The 15,462-nt window shown below is 35.3% G+C and overlaps 2 protein-coding genes across 2 annotated transcripts; one reads left to right on the forward strand and one right to left on the reverse strand.

The window, feature by feature from the left end:
* Positions 1-666: 666 nt before the first annotated feature.
* LOC116412148 (olfactory receptor 8H1-like) lies at positions 667-1,566 on the forward strand (the record flags this gene model as incomplete). Its single annotated transcript, XM_031905778.1, has 1 exon — positions 667-1,566. A coding segment is annotated over one exon (900 nt), but the record flags the coding sequence as incomplete, so codon positions are not given.
* Positions 1,567-11,125: 9,559 nt separating this feature from the next.
* Positions 11,126-12,067, reverse strand: LOC105945325 (olfactory receptor 8H1-like). Its single transcript, XM_012953033.2, has one exon. The coding sequence runs from the start codon at positions 12,065-12,067 to the stop codon at positions 11,126-11,128; it is 942 nt and encodes a 313-aa protein (XP_012808487.2).
* Between the last annotated feature and the right edge of the window lie 3,395 nt (positions 12,068-15,462).

Genomic DNA, 15,462 nt, shown 5'->3' on the forward strand with positions numbered 1-15,462 from the left:
AATAAAACCATCACAAAATGTTCTGTTTAGATCTTTTGAATGGAGTGAAAGTTCTGCAAAGCATATTGTTTAACAGCTTCTCCACTGATTCTTCTGCCCACATTGGGCCTTCCTTGTATAGTTGTCAGGGTGCTGGTGGGGGAGTTACTCATATACACTGAGCTGTGTAAATTCTCACAGAAAAGATAAGGCTCCTGCCCTGAAGATCTGAGCTCAGAAGTTGAAGCAGTGGTACCTACCCATGTCTGAAATAGGTTACTAGAAATATTCAATTTTGGGTCAAATTTAATTCAGTGAGGAAAAGGTTTGTCACATGAAAATTCATGGACAAGATTAAATTTGAACTGAAATTCAATTCAGAAAAACCTCATGGTTTATGACATGAACACTCTATAAAAGTCCATGGGAAGAAACTGAATTTGCAGAAATGTTTTTGCTTCTCAAATTAAAGCTCATCCATGAGTTTCACGTGATAAACCACAAGATAACTTTTATATAAAATCACAATATAATTTGTGGAATACAGATGCTGGATACTCAATTTATATAATTATATATTTACATACTGTATTTGATAAATTTGTTACTATAGTTTACTTTCCTACACAGGAAGGAATACTTGAACACATGGCCTCAGGAAGTAAAGAAAATGTTTCAGGATTCATCATCCAAGGGTTCTCTGATACTCCTGAGCTTCAAATCTCTCTTTTTGTGCTATTCCTTGGAATCTATCTCATCATTCTGCTGGGAAATCTCATCATATTCTTAGTCATTTCATGCAATCCTCACTTACACACCCCCATGTACATATTCTTGCAGAACCTTTCACTCATAGACATTTCTTTCTCCTCAAATATTTTACCTAATTTGCTACATATTCTTCTCACACAACAAAATAACATTTCATTCTTGGGGTGTATGACTCAAATGTATGTTTTTGTGGCCTTGGCTGCCAGTGAATACTTTCTCCTGACGGCCATGGCATATGATCGTTATGTTGCCATCTGTGATCCCCTTCATTACATTGCCCGAATGAGCAGGAAACACTGTGCTGGGCTTATAACTGCAGCATTCACTGTTGGGTTTGTTGACCCTGTCGCCTATCTTGTTCTTATGTCTAAACTATCATATTGTGCTTCCCATCTTATTAACAATTTTTTCTGTGATATCACACCATTGTTACAACTTTCCTGCAGCAGCACTTTTAGTGTGGAACTCTTCATTTACATTGAAGGGACATTTCTGGGTTTCAGTTCCTTCCTCCTTACTCTGACCTCATACATATTTATCATCTCTGCTATCCTGAAAATACAATCCTCAGAGGGGAGACAAAAAGCCTTTTCTACCTGTGCTTCTCACCTGGCCTGTGTGATAACCCTTTATGTAACAGCAATAGGCCTGTATATGAGACCTGCTACAAGTTATTCCATAAAAAGAGACAAGTATTTCTCACTGCTGTACATTGTCCTGGGCCCTGTGCTAAATCCTCTTATTTACACACTGAAAAATAGAGAAATTCAATCTTCCTTTAGTAAAGTGAGGCAAAGACTTTTTTATTTTAGATAAGTGTTAGCTAATAAAGTCAATACAATTTCAATCTCGAGAAGATAGTTCTCAGGACACTGTGAGTGAGGGGACACACTTTTAGGAACCACTTGTATAGATGAACTTCAAGAAAAATATGGCTTGCTTGTTCCAACCTTATTAATTGATTCAGCGTTTCCATTAAATAATTTTACAGATTGGTACCACTCATGGAGAGAAGAACATTTAAACTCCAAACGTATAAAGGAGTAGGAGTCTGGATCCATCTAGAACTTTTGTCAAGCAAATAACATTTACATAATTGATTCGGACTCTAGTACTAATAAGAAAAGGTAGTAAAATATTAGAATTCCTTGAATCTCTGGTATTAGAGACCTGTACCGGTATGGCATCCCTTATCCAAAAAAACATTATCCAAAATGCTCCAAATTACAGTAGGAACATCTCCTACTGACTCCATTTCAAAAGACAATTATAATTTTAAAAAATGAATCCCCTTTTCTCTGTAATAATGAAACACTACCTGTACTTGATCCCAACTAAGATATAATTACCCCTTATTGGGGGCAGGACAGCCCTATTGGGTTTATTTCATGGTTAAATGATTCCCTTTTCTCTGTAATAATAAAACAGTACCTGTACTTGATCCCAACTAAGATATAATTACCCCTTATTGGGGGCAGAACAGTCCTATTGGGTTTATTTAATGGTTAAATGATTCCCTTTTCTCTGTAATAATAAAACAGTACCTGTACTTGATCCCAACTAAGATATAATTACCCCTTATTGGGGGCAGAACAGCCCTATTGGGTTTATTTCATGGTTAAATGATTCCCTTTTCTCTGTAATAATAAAACAGTACCTGTACTTGATCCCAACTAAGATATAATTACCCCTTATTGGGGCAGAACAGCCCTATTGGGTTTATTTCATGGTTAAATGATTCCCTTTTCTCTGTAATAATAAAACAGTACCTGTACTTGATCCCAACTAAGATATAATTACCCCTTATTGGGGGCAGAACAATCCTATTGTTAGCAGACTTAAGGAATGGTAATCCAAATTATAGATTGATTCCTATACTGGAAAACCCCAGGTCCTTAACATTCTGGATAATTAGTTTTATACCTGTACATTCACACATTGGTGATAAATTATATGAAATATAACTCTTTTGGGCCTTTAAAGGGATATTGTTAACATCTTCATACTGTCCCTCTGCTCACACATTGCTGAGTAACACAAAGATCCAATAAACCTTGATTCCAAAAAGTCTACAAATCAGACCCCTGAAACCCCATGGAAGAACTAAGATTTTATATAAAGCCAAGTAAGTGCTAAAAAATTGGAAATTGTTGCAGATTCCAGAAATGGCAAACTATTCAGTCACTGGATATAAGATGTGATTACTGGACAAAAAAACATGTTAAGGGGCATTTGAGAAAAAGACCATCTAGGTCATAAAAAGTTTCCTCGCCAATTGTTAATATCACTTTTGTGCATAGTTTTGAGATAAATAATAGAATTGAGCAGATGTGATTGGGCTGTCGCCTTGCTTGATTTTCCCTGAGGGTAAAAGATAGATTTGTGTAGTGATTAGCATGGAGCAGATCCTGTGATAATGCAGTTTGCAGACATAGGGAGCCTGTATGGGGGGCTGGGGACTAACCATTTTTTATGATACATGTTTTGGAGCCCCCATGGTCTTCTTTGCATCCTCAATTCCCAAACCCCCTCGCACATCTAATGGGTGGCAGGGGCAGGAGGAACCAGTGGAGTTGGGTGCAGGGTGCCCATGGGTATCTAGTTATCCCACTGCATGTATGTGAATATTCAGTGAAAATGTTATTGCCACTAAAGGAAAGACACATTTTGTAGCAAATAGCATACCAACGTGTTTTAAACTAAACCATTCTATTAACAGAAAATATTTTTCTCTAGAGCATTTTCCTTGGAGAGATATTTAACCGCATTTCACTAGTTACAGCTTATATACAGCGCTATGGGGCAGATTTATCCACATTTGAGTTCAGAACTTCAATAAAAACTCACCCACATTCTATTCATTCCTATTCCTTCTAAAAAAATCCCATAGGGATGACTAGAATGTGAGTGACACACAAACTCCCAAATAAGCTCATTTCTTCATATGTCTGGCATTTACTTGAAAATTTAAACTTAAAACGCATGTGTGTAAAAAGTCACAGAGAAGTGCCAAAGAGTCCGCCTTGTCGTATGTAAAGTAGTACTTTTTTCACAAAAAAACTGCATCAAAAATCAGAAACCTCTAAAGTTTCGAAGCAAAAGAAGGATCTTTCAGGGAAGGGGCATTTGCCATTGACTTCCACATGATCCTGGCAAGTTTGGAAAATTGTCGGATTCAGAATTTTAGCCTTTTTGACACAGAGTAAATCTGGGAAAAGTACTTTTTTTCCCTGCAACTTTTATCCCTAAAAATCCAAATTGGGGGGAAAAAAAAATCCAACAGTGAGTAAATGGCCCCTCAGCCTCTCTGTCACTTGGTCAGATTGCTCCTTGTAGAGGCAGACAGCACCCCCGTCCCTCTGGGAGTTCCTTACACAGTAACCCCCCTACCCCATGTCCTGCTCACAGAGACCTTCCTAACATTCTCACTGCAATGTGAGTTGGACTTATGGAATGGGGTGACTGGCCTGCAGGTTCCTTCCAGAATACTCTCGCTCCCGGAACCTGGCAGCTTTTGAAGTCTTTCACAAGAGAAATCCTTCTCTCTTTAGTAGTGATAAGCAAATCTTTCCCATTTCGCTTTTGCCCAAAAATTCGTGAAACTGAGAAATGGTGAAAATGACTTATTTGATGCAACCGTGACTTATTTGACATGACTGCAACTTTTTTGGATGAGACCACAACTTTTTTGACGCAACCATAACTTCTATATATTATAAGGATATATACAATACTGTACTAACTATATCAGAGAGAGCCCACAATTTAGTTTTAGATCCACTTAATAAAAGGTATGTTTTACATATGAGTGTTTAATAAATAAATGCAATATATTACCTAATAAAATACTTGTTCTCTTTGCACAAAAAAAACCCTTTTGATTCTTCATTCATGATTCAAATCTTGAGTATCTTTGTCCATGAAGATTATCTTTCATCCAGGTCATGATATACAGTCTCTAGTAGAATTAAGTCTTAAACTACTGGACTTTTCTAAATTTTTCTTGAAAACATTTCACCACTCATCCGAGTGGCTTCTTCAGTTAAAAAAAAACTGAAAATCCTTTTGTTTTTACTTGAAAGCAAATTTTTGTGTTGGTATTGGAACTCCTCGGGGACTTATAATATCTCTATATGTTACAATAGGGGGCACTTTATTCACTATATACTATAAAAAACTTCTCTGGGACTTATAATATCCCTATATGTTACAATAGGGGGCACTTTATTCACTATATATTATAAGGAACTCCTCGGGGACTTATAATATCCCTATATGTTACAATAGGGGGTACTTTATTCACTATATATTATAAGGAACTCCTCGGGGGCTTATAATATCCCTATATGTTACAATAGGGGGTACTTTATTCACTATATATTATAAGGAACTCCTCAGGGGCTTATAATATCCCTATATGTTACAATAGGGGGCACTTTATTCACTATATATTATAAGGAACTCCTCGGGGACTTATAATATCCCTATATGTTACAATAGGGGGTACTTTATTCACTATATATTATAAGGAACTCCTCGGGGGCTTATAATATCCCTATATGTTACAATAGGGGGTACTTTATTCACTATATATTATAAGGAACTCCTCTGGGGCTTATAATATCCCTATATGTTACAATAGGGGGTACTTTATTTACTATATATTATAAGAAACTCCTCTGCGGCTTATAATATCCCTATAAGTTACAATAGGGGGTACTTTATTCACTATATATTATAAGGATATATACCATACTGTACTAACTATATCAGAGAGAGCCCACAATTTAGTTTTAGATCCACTTAATAAAAGGTATGTTCTACATATGAGTGTTTATTAAATAAATGCAATATATTACCTAATTAAATACTTGTTCTCTTTGCACAAAAAAAACCCTTTTGATTCTTCATTCATGATTCAAATCTTGAGTATCTTTGTCCATAAAGATTATCTTTCATCCAGGTCATGATATACAGTCTCTAGTAGAATTAAGTCTTAAACTACTGGACTTTTCTAAATTTTTCTTGAAAACATTTCACCACTCATCCGAGTGGCTTCTTCAGTTAAAAAAAAACTGAAAATCCTTTTGTTTTTACTTGAAAGCAAATTTTTGTGTTGAAATGTCGCTGAAGTTTCACCTTTTTTAATAAGAAAACATTGATGCTTTTAAAAATGTAAGTTTAAAGGTGATTAAACCTCTGAAATTCTAAAATTCTAAATCTGCCCCCTAATCTTTAAAGTTCTTCAGCTGAATGCATGTTTTAATGTTGACAGGGGGCTCTTACCAGAATGCATTCATTTTTTGCCATCATGTACTCACCTTACATGGAAAGGATTTGAACACTTTGTACAGTCTCTGAATCAAAATGATGTAGAACTGTCTATAACTTGTACAGAAAAGTACAGAAAATATATTTTTTTTTAGATAATAAAGTTGATGTAAAAAATGCAAGTTTACAGTGTACAAAAAAATGAATAACTATATAATCCTTACTATCAATCATCACCCACGATGGATACAGAACATTCCTTTTGGTCTAATGTGTAGGGTAAAGAAAAATTGTACAGAAGAAAGAAAGGGGTTGAAAAGAAACAATATTAAAAAAGAAATTACAAAAAACCCACAAAATTGAAAGAAGGGATCTTTTATAGAAAAAAATTAAATAGATCGAGATTCAAATATTGTTTTTCACAAAATATACAGTAATCCTATGGCAAAAGAAATTAGTCAAATTATTAAAAAACATTAGAGAATTTCGCAATGTGATGAAGACCTTAAAAAATTATCCCAACACAACCTAGAGCAATATGCAAAAGGGGAGATAAATTTTAAAAAGTTTAACTAAAAATCATTGCAAAACAAAAAAAAAGAAAGATAGGGCTTGGGCACATTTTTTCCATGCAAGGCAAGCAAATATGGCCAGAAAGAGAAAGTTTGTGTCAGTAAAGAAAAACGAATTATATAAAATAAATGTATTAATTATACAACACTGACGGGCCGATTTACTAATCCAGGAACGAACCGAAAGCGTCCGAATGCGTTTTTTCGTAATGATCGGTATTTTGCGATTTTTTTCGTCGCCGTTGCAACTTTTTCGTAGCCGTTACGACTTGCGCGAATTGTCGCGACTTTTCCGTAGCTGTTGCGAAAAAATCAGAAAGGTTTGCCTGCCGTTTCCTAGCGCTCAATACGAAAAAGTCGTAACGGCTACGAAAAAGTCATGACAATTGGCGCAAGTCGTAACGGCTACGAAAAAGTCGCGACAATTCATGAAAAAGTCGAGACGCCGATGAAAAAAAACGCAAAAAAATACGAAAAAGTCGCAAAATGTTCGTTTCCAATTCGATTTTTTCCCATTCGGGATTCGGATTCGGGGATTAGTAAATCAGCCCCTGAATGTAACATATTGTTCACTGTGCCCATGTGACTACAAAATATTGGGAAAACAAATAGAACATTACGTGATAGAATAAGAACACATCAATAATATGGAAAATGGTAAAAAGACACATGGCAGCAGATTTATCAAAATTTGAGTTTGAGGATAAAAAGGCGGACATGAAAAACCTAACCACAACAAAACTTGTGCAACTTTTCTTCTTAAATGTGAGCTTGTTTAAAAAAATTGCTCCAGAATATTCCCATTTTGCATTCTGTCAAGAATCAAATTGTTCCATTCATTTTTAATGAGGCTAAAACCTTTATTGTTTTAATAACTGGGAAAGTAAATAAATTCAGTTGTTCGAGACATTGTCATTGTCTTCTATTGAAACTCTCCAGCTTTTCTCTGCTGACATTTCATGGAGTTTTTCTTTAATAAATCTCAACTATTGGTGGTTCTTAAGAATATTCCCTAGTATACTCACATTCAGGTTTTTTTTACTGCTTTTTCTTCTCAAATCATGAAAAAAAGTGTTAATAAACCGGGCCCTGAGTGAAGAATTAAGAGTAAAGCCCAGAAGCTTAACAGTCCACCAAAGAAGTATCATACAGGGGTGACCCCAACATTTTTTGTTACTTGTAGTCCACAAGGGGCAGAAGTGAGGGCGTGTATGCAGGTAGTGCCCAGAGGGATTCCTTTCATGATTTGTTTGTTGTATACTGAAATGGACACCCCTGCCTTAAGGTGTGATTTTCTAACATTTAGATTTTAATTGGTTTTTAGTTTTTAGAAACCACAAATAAACCTATTTCCATGTATAGTAGTCATTTATCAAGAGATTAAAACAAACAAAACACGAAAATCACAACTTTTTCAGGTTCTTGCACAAAAAGGACATCTGCCGTTGACTTCTACATAATTCATGCTTTTATAGGTTGTGTATTTTTAGTTTTTAGAAACCACAAATAAACTGATTTACATTAGTGATGAGCGAAATAAGCCACCAGGCGTGGATTCATGGCGAATTTCCACATTTTACCATTGGCAGATTTATTTACGAAACAGGTGCAAAAATTTGCAATGAAAAAATTTGTCACATGACCAAATGTTGGTGCCCACGACAAAAAATTGACGTGCGTCAAAAAACATTTTCCCAATTCGCACATTTTTCAGCAAAGTAAAATGGGACAAATTCACTCATCACTAATTGCAATGAAAGGCAGTAAATTATCCAAAGATTTGAAAAAGCACAATAAAAAAATATATTACTGGAAATTGCCGGTAACCTGCCGGGCCTGTTAGTGAATGTTACAGTCATGGCCAGGTAACCGCTGCTGTTTCTGAGCTCAGATCTTCAGGACAGGAGCCTTTTGGGTTTAGGGTGGGTTTTCTTTCTCCGCACAGGAGCCAAAGATGGACAAGAGCTTGTGAGTTGTTCCTGTGCCCCATTCACTTTATATAAAGAAACGTTTCATGCTAATTTGGGTGATATAATGAAGGGGTTAATAGATGTAAACACAACAATCATAGGCCATGGCCATCAGGAGACAGGATTAGCTACAAGGGCACATAAAGATACTCAAGATTTAAATCATGAATGAAGAATGATTTTTTTTGTGTGCAAAGAGAACAAGTATTTAATTGGGTAATATATTGCATTTATTTAATAAACACTCATATGTAAAACATACCCTTTATTAAGTTGAACTCAAACAAAGTTCAACTACAGTAAAGTGTATATAGTGAATAAAGTACCCCCTATTGTAAAATATAGGGATATTATAAGCCACAGAGGAGTTCCTTATAATATATAGTGAATAAAGTGCCCCCTATTGTAACATATAGGGATATTATAAGCCCCCGAGGAGTTCCTTATAATATATAGTGAATAAAGTACCCCCTATTGTAACATATAGGGATATTATAAGCCACAAAGGAGTTCCTTATAATATATAGTAAATAAAGTACCCCCTATTGTAACATATAGGGATATTATAAGCCACAGAGGAGTTCCTTATAATATATAGTGAATAAAGTGCCCCATATTGTAACATATAGGGATATTATAAGCCCCCGAGGAGTTCCTTATAATATATAGTGAATAAAGTACCCCCTATTGTAACATATAGGGATATTATAAGCCACAGAGGAGTTCCTTATAATATATAGTGAATAAAGTGCCCCATATTGTAACATATAGGGATATTATAAGCCCCCGAGGAGTTCCTTATAATATATAGTGAATAAAGTACCCCCTATTGTAACATATAGGGATATTATATGTCCCCGAGGAGTTCCTTATAATATATAGTGAATAAAGTGCCCCATATTGTAACATATAGGGATATTATAAGCCCCCGAGGAGTTCCTTATAATATATAGTGAATAAAGTACCCCCTATTGTAACATATAGGGATATTATAAGTCCCCGAGGAGTTCCTTATAATATATAGTGAATAAAGTACCCCCTATTGTAACATATAGGGATATTATATGTCCCCGAGGAGTTCCTTATAATATATAGTGAATAAAGTGCCCCCTATTGTAACATATAGGGATATTATATGTCCCCGAGGAGTTCCTTATAATATATAGTGAATAAAGTACCCCCTATTGTAACATATAGGGATATTATATGTCCCCGAGGAGTTCCTTATAATATATAGTGAATAAAGTGCCCCATATTGTAACATATAGGGATATTATAAGCCCCCGAGGAGTTCCTTATAATATATAGTGAATAAAGTACCCCCTATTGTAACATATAGGGATATTATAAGTCCCCGAGGAGTTCCTTATAATATATAGTGAATAAAGTACCCCCTATTGTAACATATAGGGATATTATATGTCCCCGAGGAGTTCCTTATAATATATAGTGAATAAAGTGCCCCCTATTGTAACATATAGGGATATTATATGTCCCCGAGGAGTTCCTTATAATATATAGTGAATAAAGTACCCCCTATTGTAACATATAGGGATATTATATGTCCCCGAGGAGTTCCTTATAATATATAGTGAATAAAGTACCCCCTATTGTAACATATAGGGATATTATATGTCCCCGAGGAGTTCCATTACCACATATTTTTTACAGGCCATGTAACTCCGAAGTGACTTTTAATATCCTCATATTTTACAAAAGGGGGTACTTATTAATTATAATATACAAGTTTTAGTGAGTCATGTGACAGAAACTACATCACTAAGCTCCGATTATAACCAATAACATCATTTAATACCATTTATAAGGATATCATTTACAGTTTGGTCCCTTAGTGAAATGATCAAACTCCACATATCAGTCCATACATTTTGAGGTTAAACCTAAGATGTCAATTACTATTGAACATTCAACGTGCTCCTCTATGGCTACAGGAAGTTTTTAATTTAATTGTTTTAAACACCCATTAGTAACATAAAATAATTTGTTCACATTTAAAATTTATTGAGTTCATCCAATAACTCCAAAAATATCTCTTGACAATACATGACCTAGCCAAAGGATAACTGCTAAAAACCTTTGTATTTTATGGAGCGTAACTATTATCTGCTATATAGACATGTAGCCAGCAGCCCTTTTCTCCTTGATTACACATACACCCTTACATCCCATGGCGATTTATACTTATTTAGCTACTTATATTTCTACTTATTTATATAAACAATATAAGAGTTTAGAAGGAAACACAATTTGTACCAGAGAAAGGAGAAAGTGTATCGTATGTTAATGTATAGAACTCCACCTCTTTTGGTGAGACCAGTCCATTAAATGAAGCACAACCCAGGCTTGTCTTTCTTGCATTCCCCTAGGGCAATGTTTCCTAAACTATGGGACTGCTTCTCCTTGGCCTAATATAGTAAGTGACTGGTACGATTCTTTGCCTCCGTTTATTAAAAGAAGAATTAAAGTCTGTATTTGTCAGTGTGTAAATGAGAGAATTTAGCAAAGGACCCAGGACAATGTACAGAACATACAAGCTATATTTCAAAATAAAAAAGCTAAAAGTCTTTCCCTCACTTTATTAAAGGAAGCTTGAAATTCTCTATTTTTCAGTGTGTAAATAAGAGGATTTAGCACAGGGCCCAGGGCAATGTACAGCAGGGAAAAATACTTGTCCTTTTTCAGGGAATAACTTTTTGTGGGTCTCATATACAGGCAAATTGCTGTCCCATAAAGGGTTATCACACAGGCCAGGTGAGAAGCACAGGTAGAAAAGGCTTTTTGTCTCCCCTCTGAGGATTGTATTTTCAGGATAGCAGAGATGATAAATATGTATGAGATCAGAGTAGGGAGGAAGGAACTGAAAACCACCAAAATCCCATCAATGTAAATGGAAAGTTCCACACTAAAAGTGCTGCTGCAGGAAAGTTTTAGCAATGGTGAGATATCACAGAAGAAATGGTTAATAAGATGGGAAGCACAATATGATAGTTTAGATATAAGTACAATAAAGTTGACAGGTTCAACAAACCCAACAGTGAATGCTGCAGTTATAAGCCCAGCACAGTGTTTCCTGCTCATTCGGGCAATGTAATGAAGGGGATCACAGATGGCAACATAACGATCATATGCCATGGCCGTCAGGAGAAAGTATTCACTGGCAGCCAAGGATGAAAAAACATACATTTGAGTCATACACCCCAAGAATGAAATGTTATTTTGTTGTGTGAGAAGAATATGTAGCAAATTAGGTAAAATATTTGAGGTGGAAGAAATGTCTATGAGTGAAAGGTTCTGCAAGAATATGTACATGGGGGTGTGTAAGTGAGGATTGCATGAAATGACTAAGAATATGATGAGATTTCCCAGCAGAATGATGAGATAGATTCCAAGGAATAGCACAAAAAGAGAGATATGAAGCTCAGGAGTATCAGAGAACCCTTGGATGATGAATCCTGAAACATTTATTTGCCTTTCTGAGGCCATTCTACAAGTCTTCCTTCCTCAATAATATATCAAATATATAATTATTTATATTGAGTATCCGGCATCTGTATTCCACAAATTCTATTTTGTTTTTATATAATAGTCCAGATTTAATTCACTGAGGAAATGTTATCTTGTGGTTTATCACATAAAAACTCATGGATAAGCTTTAATTTGAGGAGCAAAAATGTTTCTACAGATTCAATTCCAGTTTTTTCCAGGTTTTTCTTAATTGAATTGCATTTCAAATTAAATCTTGTCCATGAATTTTCATGTGACAAACCTTTTCCTCACTGAACTGAATCTGGCCCAATATTGAATATTGCTGGTAACCCGACTGATCCTGTTAGTGAATGTTGCAGACATGGGCAGGTACCACTGCTTCAGCTTCTGAGCTCAGATCTTCAGGGCAGGAGCCTTATCCCTTCTGTGAGAATTTATCACAGCTCAGTGTATTTGAGTAACTCCCCCACCGGCACCATGAAAACTACAAGAAAGGGCAGAAGAGTCAGTGGAGAAGCTGTGAAACAATATGGTTTGAAGAACATTCAAAAGATCTAAAAAGAACATTTTGTGATAGTTTTATTACACATTTTGTTAAAATGGCAACTCTATACTACTTATGCACAGGAGAATTCCAGGCATAACCAGCTCTGTCTACAGCTAAAAGATAATCATATGAGGTGAGACAGTTTGGGCTGTGTGGGACAGAAACCTGCTGCTCATGTCAGAAATAAACAGCAAAATGGTACACATAAGGGATCCATTTTATTTATAAATGCAATTTAAATATTTAAATAAAAGTAACAAAAATGCTAAATAGTTTTTCTAAAAATGGTTTGTGTCCATTTATATATATATATATTTACTGCAATCGCAACGCACACATAAACTTTTGAAATGTACTTCGCTTGATTATCAGTCAATATTTCAACAAGGCGTGTGAAGAAAACAAAAATCACGAGTAGCAAATGTGAATAATAATTATTACTGAATTCTAAACTAAACCATAGATTTCTTCTACATCATATTTTTCTCTTTGCATTTAATAAATCTGTTAAATCATTACAATTCTGTCTTAAAGAGGACCTGTCACCCTAAGAAATAATTTGAAATCCTTTTATATTGTGTTTGTTAAGCAAAATAAACTTCACTTAAACTATATAAGTAATATAAATCTTGTTTGGGACTTACACAATCACAGCAAATAGGCAGGTGCCATTTTGTGGACACTGTTATTAAGGCAAGCTTTGTATCACCCCAAAATCTTGTGTATGTGCCAGAATGGGGGAGCAGATGCCCAGGCCCATGCACTGGCTACACAATAAGATGGTTAGGGGGGAGGGGGAAAGTGAGAGCTGAATTGAAAGTTAAAGTACTTGTCTGCTAAGGCATAGAGGCGGGGCAGGCAATATATGATTGACAGCTGGGATGTTTAAATGCCTTTATAATGGGTTTGGATGTGTTAATATAAAAATGAATTTGGGTTTCTTGTTTAATTTGAAAAGGGTTTTTATTATACAGCTTTTTATGTCTGGGTGACAGGTCCACTTTAAAGTAAAATACTAACAAAATAGTCAATACAAATCTATCATTTACTTCTCAATAGTAATCAAGACAAAGCTTCTTATGAACCCACACTGCCCCCCATTACTTACCTAAATACTAACCTTGCCATTCTCCTACATAGCAAAGCCAGGTGCCTTTTATCATACAAATACATTAGTCAGATAGATCTTGTCTTTGCTCAGCCTGAGGGGCAGAAGGTTGTTCCATGCAGGGGCACAGAGTCTGCCGGTCTCTTTAGGAACCCAGTTTATATAACCAGTGTGACACAGGGAATTCCTCAGAGAATACACAATTATTAGCTAATTTCTTATTACTCTATAAATTGTGAAATGAGGTAAAATACTTCCCCAGGGAAAAAGCTCAGGAAGACGCTAAACAGTTTTATTAAGGATGCTGCGATGCTATTGGTCAGCTTTTACCTGCCGAGTTTTTTCTGGCGACTTTTTCATTTTTTCTTTCTTTATTAAATTGAAAAAAAAAAGCAAACTTGATTTTGGATAAATCAGCCCAATAGGTTGTATTTTTTCCCCAAGATTTGTATTATGCTAAAAATCAGTTTTTAATTTAAAAATGTGAACTTTTCACCATTTATTATACGTCAAAACTTTGTGAAATCTGAAATACGTCATTTAAAAGTTTCAAAGGTCATGTAAAAGGCAATGGAAGCTGTCCTAGGAATTATTTTACTCTATTTCTAATTTTGGGGGGGAGTCATTAACACTATTAAAGTGATGTAAAGTTCACAATTGCCGGTATTCACATTTTTGACAAATAAGTAAATATTCAAGCTTTTTAAAAATGTGAGTCATGGTTGAAACATCTCTGAAATTAAACAAAACCGAATTCTGATAAATCTGCCCCTAAATCGTGAAAGTTCTTCAGCTGATTGAGTGTTCTAATGTTGACAGGGGGCATTGACCAGATTGCACTCATTTTTTGCCATCATGTACTCACCTTATGTGGAAGGGATATGAAAATGAGCTAAAGAATTTTGTAGAGTCTCTGAATCAAAACGATTTAAATTTAGAACTGCCTTTAACTTGAAGTTCAGAAAAGATAATAAAGTTTACATTAAAAATACAAGTTTACAGTGTAAAAAAAAACTAATAACTATGTAATCCCTACTAGCAATCATCACCCACGATGGATACAGAACATTCCTTTTGGTCAAATGTGTAGGGTTAAGAAAAATTGTACAGAACAAGATGTAATTAGGGATGAGCGAAAAAAATTCGCCAGCGTTAGATTCGCGGCGAATAGTGATGGGCGAAAAGTTTCGCCAGCCATGGATTCGCGGCACATCCAAAAATTGTCGCCGGCGTCAAAAAAGAATAGTCGCGGGCGACGAAATAATAGCCGCGTGCGAAGAAACAATAGCCGGGATATTATAAGCCCCCGAGGAGTTCCTTATAATATATAGTGAATAAAGTACCCCTATTGTAACATATAGGGATATTATAAGCCACCGAGGAGTTCCTTATAATATATAGTGAATAAAGTACCCCCTATTGTAACATATAGGGATATTATAAGTCCCCGAGGAGTTCCTTATAATATATAGTGAATAAAGTGCCCCCTATTGTAACATATAGGGATATTATAAGCCCCCGAGGAGTTCCTTATAATATATAGTGAATAAAGTGCCCCCTATTGTAACATATAGGGATATTGTATTGGTTATTTATTGTTTTATATGTTACTCTGTATGTCCAGTGTATGAAACCCACTTATTGTACAGCGCTGCGGAATATGTTGGCGCTTTATAAATAAATGTTAATAATAATAATAATAATATTATAAGCCACCGAGGAGTTCCTTATAATATA

This window comes from Xenopus tropicalis, chromosome 7 (genome assembly GCF_000004195.4).
Source record: "Xenopus tropicalis strain Nigerian chromosome 7, UCB_Xtro_10.0, whole genome shotgun sequence".
NCBI classification, from domain to species: Eukaryota; Metazoa; Chordata; class Amphibia; order Anura; family Pipidae; genus Xenopus; species Xenopus tropicalis.

Coding starts and splice junctions, on each gene's coding strand:
- LOC105945325 (XM_012953033.2), bottom strand. CDS start 12,067: ATGGCCTCAGAAAGGCAAATAAATGTTTCAGGATTCATCATCCAAGGG.